This window comes from Eschrichtius robustus, chromosome 9, assembly GCF_028021215.1.
Source record: "Eschrichtius robustus isolate mEscRob2 chromosome 9, mEscRob2.pri, whole genome shotgun sequence".
In the NCBI taxonomy this organism is placed as follows: Eukaryota; Metazoa; Chordata; class Mammalia; order Artiodactyla; family Eschrichtiidae; genus Eschrichtius; species Eschrichtius robustus.
In genome coordinates this window covers 8,663,911-8,674,211 of record NC_090832.1, presented here as the reverse complement: position 1 = coordinate 8,674,211, position 10,301 = coordinate 8,663,911, and the positions used below count along the sequence as shown (strand labels likewise).

Genomic DNA, 10,301 nt, shown 5'->3' with positions numbered 1-10,301 from the left:
TTGCTACATGTTGCACAAATGCAGGTGCACAGACACTGCCTGAATGCCATTGAGGAGCTGGGTAGCTGTCCTCTCTGAGGAGGTATCTACACAGCTTTCCAAAGGAGCTTATTCACGACTTTTTGGAAAACAGAGTCTCAGAGCAGCTCTGTACACAGCCTTGCGTGTACAGAGGTGCCACGCGCTGTGTCTGGGTGACGGGTCCACATCCTAGATGTAGGATTCCTTAGCGAATCGGAACTGATCAGCATCAAAGATGGGCTGACTACACCGCCGGGCCAGGAGGGCCTGCTTGTTCTTCTGCTGAGACTCAGACATGGTTCTCGGCCGATGCAGCTCAGGTCTCCTGGTGACAGTCACCTGTCCTGCCATGTCTATAGAAGCACAGACAGTCCTGCTCTGCTTCCAGCTCTCAGTCCTGGGCCACAGTCGGGGCCCGTCCAGTGCCTCCTGGCTGCATGTATTTCTTGAGTCCCCTCCGTGGTGGACAGGGAGAGGAGGGCGTAGCCGGGCGTCCAGGCTCAGCATCCTGGCCCTCATGCTGCCAACTGTTTGGCTCCCGTAGGCGGCGAGCTCCAAGGCCTGGTGCCGAATGGCCTCCTCGTAAGAGGGGGGGCCGCCGGGGCTCCTCTGATCCACCAGCTGGAACACGTTCTCCACTGAGAGGGAGTGGGCCCCCGAGTTAAAGTCCACAGCTGTTTGGCTGTGGACGTCAGACAGGTTCTCTTGGACGATTCGGCCGGCGAGCTGGCTTTCTTTTTTAAGACCTTTCTTTACTTGGTCTCTGGCGCAGCCCTGGGATTTCACAGCCGCAGCAGAGCTGCGGGTTTTGGTTGACACTTTTTGGTGAGAGGCAAAGGAGAATGACATGGAGTGTTTTTTTATTTCTCTGTCGGGCTTACTTTTCTCAGTCTTTGTGAAGGACTGATGTCTGGTGAAGAAGTTTCTTTTGGGAGTGGAAGGAGAAGCCAGGCGTGAGCTGTCGGAGAGCGCGTCCAGGGAGCCGCTGGAGGCGGCTTTGGGGGCCAGTGTGCACGGTGACACCAAACCCTGAGCCGGGCTCTGCACCCTCGGGTCTCGTGGCCTCCGGGTTTTGCCTTCCGCTGCAGGAAACACCTCCTCTGGAAACGGGTCCTCGGGTTCCTCACTTGCAAAACGAGGGGCCGCCTGGGTCACGGTGAAGTCATCCTCACTTCGCGTGAGTTTCGGGTTTGCTTTCCTGCCCTCGAGGCACTCCTGCGAGGATGCCGCCGTGCTGGGGTCCGAGTACCTCCTGTCTGGTTGCCCGAGAGAGCCTTTCAGTCTGGGCGCACGGCTGAGGACAGGCTCCCAAGGGTGCGGCGGGCCTCTGGGCTCCAGGCCGGCAGCCGGGTCCGAGGGCCCTGGGGGCCACCTGCTCAGGGACCCCCCGGCGCTGCTGGGCTCCGCGTCGGGGTCGGGGTCGTTGCTGTCATAGGCCGAGTCGTTCTGCAGGGTCGACACGTCTGCGGGAGGTTAAGGGACGGTTGAGTTTTTGTTGCGTTACTTTTAGAAATAGACCTAAGTACCGTTCACCTACTTATTTCAAGTATGGCGCCAGGGAATTTGGTGATGCTAATTTGGGGCTTGGTACGAAACTGGCCACATTAAAATTCTGTTTCTTTCCATATCTACTATTTTGAGGTGGAGAAGATAAGTAGGAAAATGAAGCGAGAGAGGGAGGAAATGAGAAAGGAGAGAAAACAGCATTCCACTGAAAATGTATTGATCTTAAATTTAAAACTGATCCTTTGGATGGCTCTTTTGACTGGATCCATCCCCATTTTAACAGACCCATATTCCACTGTGTGGAAACAAAAGTTTCTTACCCCAACCCTCTAGCTAAAAGTTACTTAGTAAAATTAGCAGTTCTTCATGACTTAGAAGAGGAAGGGGAAGGTTCCAGGCTGAAGCTGAATGAGTGTCTGCAGCCCGAGGAAACAGTGCAGGGAAACTAGAGAGAAAAGGTTCTGTGTTTAATGACTTCCCTACAGGCTGGAGTCCACTCTGATTTGGTGATGTGTGAAGGTAACTTCTGCTTCAGATACCAGGGATGCTTTACATTACTGGTCTGGACTGGTAGCTGGCCATGAACTTGACCCCAGAGTCAGAATCAATTGAGAGTACCTTCCGCACCTGAACTGTCAGTGTGTTCCAGGGAGTCATCAGAAGCAATTCTGGAATGCCCTGGCATGCTCTCCCCAAATATTTCAAAGCAGTTATCGATGAGGAATTCCACCAGTGTCTTCACCTGTGAGGAAAAGTTAGCAGGTTGTCAGCTTAACGAGATCTTTATTTATTTTTAAAGGAAGGGTGGTTAAGAATGGGGACATAGGGGCTTCCCTGGTGGCGCAGTGGTTGGGAGTCTGCCTGCCAATGCAGGGGACACGGGTTCGGGCCCTGGTCTGGGAGGGTCCCACGTGCCGCGGAGCGGTTGGGCCCGTGAGCCGCGGCTGCTGGGCCTGTGCGTCTGGAGCCTGTGCTCCGCGGCAGGGGGGGCCGCGATGGTGGGGGGCCCGCGGGCCGCGGTGGGGAGTGGCCCCCACTTGCCGCGGCTGGAGGGGGCCCTCGCGCGGAGACGAGGACCCAACACAGTCAAAAACTAAAAATAAATTTTAAAAAAATACTATGCCATATTACGTACATTCACTCAGGTTTCTAGTGTTGACTGATATCACATTTCTCCCTGCACAAAAAATACAGATCTTTAAAAAAAAAAAAAAAAGAAAAAAAAGAATGGGGACATAGTGGGGGTCAGCAGTTAGGGAGATGCCAAAATGGTCATGAGAGATCTTTATGTATCTGAAAGGAGCATCCGGAAAATTGATAACAATCACCTATATGAAAATTATTTTTGAGGCATGCATTTTTAACTTGTGAATTTAAAAAAATCTATTACATTAAAGCAACAAAAATTTTCATTTAAGGAGTTTCCCAAATTGGTAGCTGAACTGACAGAGTGTGATGCACAAAAGAGAGAAAAGTGAAAGGGCCTTTCCATCCTGGGACACAGTCATGTAAAGATGGGTATCAATAGTCCTCTGTCTCGTAGGATGATAGAGGACGCAGGCCTAGCTTCACTCAGTTTCATCCAATGTACACACCCAAGAGAATGGAACTATGACCAAAGCATTTGCCTTTCGTATTTTCACGGTGATCTTGACTGAGTCAGAGAAACTCACAGGCATTTTATTGCTTGGCTTTTGCAAACAGACGATGAGTTTCTCAGAAATAGACAGAAACAAACCTTATCATTCAGGTCTCTCCGGGCTTCGAATGACAGGTTTTGCTCATTCTCCGGGCTCAGCACATTGGGCCCGATGCAGATGGCGAGATTGCTGGCGTCCATCTTGTTGACCTCGGAGTTCTTGCTGATCACGTGGAGCACGGAGACCAGGTGCTTGAGCAGCAGGTGGTTGGGCTGCGGGAGCTTATCTGCAACCCTGGAATGGAGTTCGGGAAGGCTGGTTTTAGGGGAGGCTCACGGCCTGTCTAGCTTGAGGGTAGCGAGTTGAAAGTTTCTGCCTCACCCAGACTTCGTTTAAAATGAGGAAGGTTCATTTTCACAAGAGACATTGTGAAACGTTCATTCACACACTTCCAGTGGCAACTGACACGGAATGAATCAGTTAACCACAAGATCCTGAAGCCCTAAAAAACTGGCCTTTATGATCAGGACACCAATAACATGGCCCTTTATTCTTTACATGGATCTTAAGTTACAAAATATTAACTCCTGCAGTAAAATACATAGTTTAATACATTTCGAAAATCATTTTGTTGAGTAACCATTTAGCCATGTAGAATGTCTTTCTGCTTCTAACACTGCAAGACTTTTTTTTTTAAAGAATACAATCATTTGCCTTTTTTAAAACTGTGCTCATCAAATGAAGATGAAACATTTTTATACCATTCTGAGAAATCTTTATGGAGGTTAAATCAGTTTATAGGAGCATGTTCATAAAAATTGTGACAGCAGCACTTAAATGGCAACATTGGCACTACTCCTAATAAATTAGAATTGTAAAGCTTCATAGCTTCAAAAAATGAAATGGTGTCTCTAACATAAGGATCGTTCATTTCTCATGAGAAGATATTGTTATGAAAGAGCTTTGTGTCTGTAAGCAGAAACTTATTGTGATAATCGTAGGGACAGACACACTAATGTCTTCAATTCAATAAATATTTCATTGAAAATATTTAGCCATGTGAGACAATCATAATATATAGACAGACTTTCATAGGATTTGGCAAAAGCGCTGATATTTTAACGTTAGGTGTTTAAGATTTCCTAGTCTCTAACAGGTCACACTTCCATTTATATATGGAATTGTTTTTGCTGTCGTTGGAATTTGTTTTTATATAGTTTTCAGTTTGGTTAATTACAAGAATATGAAATATGCTATGGAATTTTATGAACAAACAACCCCTTCCAGATTGTTTACTATGCTTTAAGGGATGTTTTGTGGGAGGATAGTTGCTTTGCATGACATCAGTGTACAGGTTAAGGAGACCCCAGATTCCTACACCTGGCTGGTTACCCTGCTTTGAGGCTTTCATCTATGAGTTTGTTCCATACCTTCTTGAACTACTTATATTTTTAGACTCCCCACCTCTTGGGATTTGTGAGTACTGAAGTCCGCTTTCTATCTTGGGAAGAGGTGCTTCCTTTCATTTGGCTAAAACTACTTTCTAAAAATTTCCAGGGTACCTCTAGATTTGTATTCTGGGAGTAGATGAACAATTCCACTCGAACTCCCTAAACATTGCAATATACGTAAACCACTCTGACAGTTATGTGAAGAATCAAAGGATGGAGACCGTGCGGGCCCGGCCTCCGGGGATGAGGCTGGCAACTTACTGCTTCAGGGCCTCGATCCTGTCCTCTTCACTCTGCTTCTCCAGGGCACCCATCCACTCCTCAAACAGGTCGCAGGACAGGAGCTTCAGTGGGATACTTCTCAGGAAGTCCTGGAGGGTGGTAGGGGACCGTTCATGTTACACAATGTGCTGCCATCCTTTCACCTCGTTTGTCGAATCTCAGGGACTCTGTGCTCATCCCCTACATAGGCTGCGCCCTTTCCTTCCTGCATTCATTAGCCTGAGAAATCTCTCACCTGACTTGTCTCTCAGCAGCTTCCTAACAACAGGCGCAGTAAGGCCATCATCCAAGGGGCCACCAGACTTAGGGGCATGGACTCGACCATGGGACAATCCAAGTGCTTTTCCTCAGAGAAATTTGGGGGGAATTTAATGCATCACTTTCTGTTGGAATCGGGGATCACAGAAACAGGGATGCTTATACAAATGAATAAAGGCTTAGCTAAAAAAGTTAAACTGTAAGATCAGTTTCCTTTGCTTTGTAGGGTAAAGAGCCCATATCTTATTTCCTGAGCGTCAATGTGTCAGAGCCCATCAGCAGGTCATTTGGCACCAATGCTGTGAACTCACCTTAAAGACCACCGCCAAGAGGTGCACGGGGAGACTTTTCAGATCCACCACGCCTCCGGAGTTGAGCTCCTCCTTAAGCTCTTTACGGGCTTTCTCGTTGGCTGCTTTCCTGAATATTCCTTCAGTGGAAGGGCCTTTAAGGCATAGTATAGTGAGAATATCCTAAAGGAAAGGGGTATAGAAATAGGAAATGGTTACCCTTGGTTTGAAAACACACTTCGCTGCTACTAACACAGGAAAAATCTATGTTTTGGTAGGAGAAAAAGAATTAAAATAGTGGACATGAACAGTAGCTAACTTTACCTGTTATAAAACGTCCTCTCTGTAAAAGTTAGCTCTCCGGGATACTAAGACAGTCTTAACAAGAGACTATTAATGCCAGTTTTTCCTTTCAGTCTGGTTGCTATCGACTATCTCCCTCGGCCCTGCCATTTTTCTAAGAGGAGGTAAATTGTGAAAGCTGGAATTTGCACATTCTAAAACTATTTCAGGCCTCTCTCCTTTCAAGTCATTCCATATAAACATTGGATTTCTGATCATAAACTCTATAAATCTCTGTCTGTTGATTTCTCAGAAGCTACACATTTTCAGCATTCTTCTCTCCATGAAGTCAGAAGGATGGAGGGACCATCAACCTGAGCTCAGTGGCAAATACAACTAATTTCTCGAATGTAAGCAGCCAGGTATTCTCCTGACTGCATTCCTAAGTGGGAACACCATTTCCAAACGTGGGAAAAAACCTAAAGATCAGCCCCAACAAGTTTAGCATGAGAATGCCGTTCAGATTTCCTGAGGACTTTTCACAGCTGGCAGAAAACTGAAGTAGGTTCACGCGTGAATGTGCACCTACCTGAATGGGTCTGGGGGGTGTGTCGTTGTCACTGCAGATAGCTGACAAGGGCTGATCAAATAGGGATGACTTCAATTCTGGCTCTGAAGCCCCAGAAAAATCTGATGAAGAAGAAAGCCTTCTCATGAGAAAGAGCCAGTTCAACACCTTCTTTCTCTTCTTAATTTCTACAGCCAAGAAAACAAAGCAAAGAGAAATTAGATTAAAATATTGATAAGCAAGGATCCAGATAAGACAACGGATATTGTCATCTATGGTTTGCCGTGTGGGACAAATAATGTTGAAAAACCGAGGAAGCAAAGGGTGTGAATCTTAATCTAGAAAAATCAACCTGAAAAACAACTACAATGTTACCAGGGCAGCCAGCCCCTAAACAGCAACACCAAGGTTCCTCAAAGACTCCACCTTTCCTGTTTTTACACTTTACCAGCTGTTTGCTACAGAAAATGAGCAAAACCTAACTAAGCAGGTCATAAACAACCATCTTAACATATTGACCTTAATAACCACGGTGGATATTTCTGATGTGAAATAGATTATTTTAATTTCTTCCTTTGACTAGTGAAGAAAATGAAACTTATAGGAAGAGGAAGTGACTTGCTCAAGACCATTTTGAAGGCTCTACATTGGGCGGGCCATTAAACAAACCTCTGTGGCCATGCTAACACTCACCACTAGAGGGAGCTACACCACGCAGTCTGTCTACAGTCACCTGCAGGGTTTTCCCAGTGGACGCTTTAGGGCAGGGCGGGCACAAATTGCTGCAGGAAGGTTTGAACCTAGACCTTACCAAGATATTTTATCCTTGCAAAATCCTGAAGACATGTGCAATGGGTATAACGTCTAACAAGTTTCCTTCTTTCTCTGTTTTCTCTCTCCTTCCTTTTCCTTTGTTTTCTAATTATAAAAGCTACATATTCTAAATGCAATGGCATATGTTTCTATACTTTTTATACCGGCAAGTGGAGGAGGATGGATAGAGAACTGGCTTGTCCTCACAGTTCAGCAGAACTGGGTCAGGGTTACATTATAATGCAATGAATTGTGGAAAAAATTGAGTGAACGGTGGGTTCTTTGGGATTTGAGATTAGTAACAATTGCTTCATGTGCTCTTAGAATCATTCTCCGTTAGAGGAGGGCGAAAATGGTACAGGCAACTGTGTATTTTTCACATGTATGCACATTTTAATTGTCAAAACATAAATGCCAGGAGACCTGTAACTCCATTAAAACCCCTCTGGAGAGCTGGGGGGCTGGCTTAGGGAAGATCTTTTCTATCAGAGTGCTTGCTCTCTAGTGAGCTGGAGCCTCCCTGCCATGCAAGTGTTAATGTTCTGTGGTCTTTAAAAGAACACTTTGAAAAAAATATTCCTAGTAAAGCACTGTGGTTTGGCAAACTAAGAACCTCTACATAAAAGATCAGTATGTTTTCAAAACTTACCAATTAGCTGGCAAAGACTATCTTCGCTCTCACATGATGCCAACAGAGGATGTTCCTTGGTGTCACCCTAAAAATAGATTTATTTTAGTTAAAAATAATGACTGAAGAAATCTGCCCAGTCTTTCCCCACAAAATACATTCAACATTTTATTCATATCAAAAACTAGTCAATAGTCCATTAATTTTTTCTGTCTTCCAGAATCAATACTAATGTCCTGCTTATCATGATAGAAGATCTCAATTAATATTAGTCTTTAATTTACTACACTTATTATGTTGATTTTCTATCCTGATAACTAAACAATACAAATGATATTCAAGTAAAATAAAGTTTTCCATCTCACAGTGCAGATAAACAGTTTTAAACATTGCTTTCTTACCTCTGATCGACATTCAATTAATGTCTCCATATTACTGGCATTTAGTGTTTTTGACTAAAAGAGAAAACACTAAATTAGGTAAACCTCTTTGACTCTTGCCATGAGAAATCATGAATTAATAAATGTAAGAAGGGCGCATACAGCATGGCAGCTGCTTGTCAACTTCATTAGAGTTTGGGCTGACTGTCCAATGATGAGCTTTGCTCCTGTGTGGCCTTGGCTCTGTATACGAGAAATCATATGGGAAAAAGTTAGGAGGGATACACGTAATGCATTGGCCAATTTCAGTGCCACTCTGATTAAACACAAAGTTTGAAACTACTGGCTAGAAAAGTTTTCATTTAAAGTCAGTTATATGTTACCAGATGTCTTATGCTATTAAACACAACATCTGAACACACTTATTTCTAAATGTTTTAAACCTGATATCTTCATCATGCCAAACTTTGTTATTCATTTATTACGTTCCCATCAGGAGATAACCTGAATAACAATTACAATAACAACTAACTCTTTTTTGGAGAGCTCACTGTGTGTCAGGGCACTGTATTAAGTGCTTTGCACAGATTTTCTCATCTAACTGGAAAAGAAAAAAACGTATTCCCAGGATGCTACTTACAGCAGACATAAAACAAAGATAACATGTACAGAATTCCTATATCCCAAAAGTGCAGGCTTCACATTAAAGCAAAGCTTTCTGTGTTTATTCTTTATAACACTATTTGTTGCATATTCCACGGTGTCACTATTTTCTGTTGGATACGATCTTAAAGCCCAGTGACCCGCTAGGCAGCTTACTGTCTTGTCATGTTAATTTATGGTACTTACCCTCCGAGGGCCTCCACCCAGACTTCTTTTACCTCCCGTGAACTGTGGAAAATGGGAGAAACAGCATGACACTCAGCTCCTACTAATCCACTGTCAGTGAGGAGACTGAACTGCTCTAACTTCACATGTTCTGTGTTATAAGGGAGAGGGGGCGGGCAGGTGGAAATTCAGAATATTACTGAGACCGGAAAGAACATCACGGGCTGTCACCCGGACAGAGTCAGCCAGACACTGGAGAGCTCTCACTTCCTCATTCCTTTTAGGGCAGCTCTGGGTCTTTTTTCTTCTTCTTCTTCTTGCACTTCAAAGCAAGACATCTGTAAACTACTAAGAGTGGAAAAGATGACATATGGCCATAGGTGAAGGCTCTGATTAATGTCATAGGTGGGATGTATGAATAAGAAATTGTGTTATTCCGTACGTAAACATCATTGTATTTTCTAAAGTGGTCATTTCAGGTGCCCTTTTTTTGGTATCCTGTTTGGGTGCTGTCTCCCCTCCCACCCACCATCTCCTCTGTTCACCAGTCACTGCACATTGATAAGCGCCCTCTAGGTGCGGGATGTTGCCCCTCTAAGAAACCCAAGACATGCTGCCTCTTTTGAAAAATAGTCACCATCCAAAGCCAGGTCTGCAATTAGAAAGAGTTCACCAGAGCAGGCTGTCAACATATTAACCTCTTCTTTCCCTAACTCAATACTTAGGTCTTAGTCAGATTAGATCTAATTCTGTCATGGGAGGTAAACAAAAAATTCCTTTGGTCAGACCATTCGAAAGTAGAAAGGAGATGGTGAATTTCATCTGTGGATCCTGCCTTCTGGTTGAGAGAGAAGGCTGGTCTTTTCTATGGCTTAAGGCTATATATGAAATGACTCAAGTTCCTCGACAATAGAATGGAGACATAAATTGTGACACATTCACACAGTGGAGTCTTACAGAGCCCTAAGAATGAATAGTGTATAACTACATTCAACGATATGGTTGGGTCTCACAAAATAATGTTGAGCGAAAGAGGCCAGACACAAAAGATTGCATCTTGCATGCAAAGCCCCCAAACAGCAAAAGTAATCTGTGCTATTAGAAGCCGGAATAGCGTTTCCCTAGGGCTGGATGGTGACTCTGAGGGATCAGAGAGGGGCTTTGTAATGGTGCATCTCTTGGTCCAGGTGCTGCTAGCCTGATGTGTACATTTCTGTATGTATGCTATTCTTCAACAGCAAGTTTACAAATACCTTGATTTAATTCATTATTAGCACCTGTAATTCTAAGCCTCTTTTTATATTGATAGCGCTATTGTCTTTATACTGAAAGGAGGTCATGATTAGGCATATTT

The 10,301-nt window shown here is 44.3% G+C and overlaps 1 protein-coding gene across 2 annotated transcripts; it reads right to left on the bottom strand.

Annotated features, from left to right (window-relative positions):
* Positions 1-210: 210 nt before the first annotated feature.
* TAGAP (T cell activation RhoGTPase activating protein) lies at positions 211-8,308 on the bottom strand. 2 transcript variants are annotated; one of them, XM_068551429.1, is made up of 10 exons: positions 8,282-8,308; positions 8,141-8,194; positions 7,761-7,827; positions 6,320-6,486; positions 5,470-5,631; positions 4,880-4,989; positions 3,266-3,461; positions 2,155-2,269; positions 490-1,484; positions 211-450 (listed from the first exon to the last, which is right to left on the bottom strand). In XM_068551429.1, exons 1-10 carry the CDS (start codon positions 8,306-8,308, stop codon positions 211-213), a joined length of 2,133 nt encoding a protein of 710 aa, XP_068407530.1. The 2 variants fall into 2 exon arrangements, with proteins under 2 accessions (XP_068407530.1, XP_068407529.1); XM_068551428.1 differs by having other exon boundaries at positions 211-1,484.
* Positions 8,309-10,301: the final 1,993 nt, after the last annotated feature.

What these genes read in the sequence shown, in the direction of transcription:
- TAGAP (XM_068551428.1), bottom strand. Translation starts at nt 8,308, where the DNA reads ATGAAGTTGACAAGCAGCTGCCATGCT. An exon ending in GGAGAGACCTGAATGATAAG is followed by an intron (nt 2,270 to 3,265) that starts GTTTGTTTCTGT and finishes TTTTCCTCACAG; the next exon opens with GTGAAGACACTGGTGGAATT. An exon ending in GGAACACACTGACAGTTCAG is followed by an intron (nt 1,485 to 2,154) that starts GTGCGGAAGGTA and finishes AACCTCCCGCAG; the next exon opens with ACGTGTCGACCCTGCAGAAC.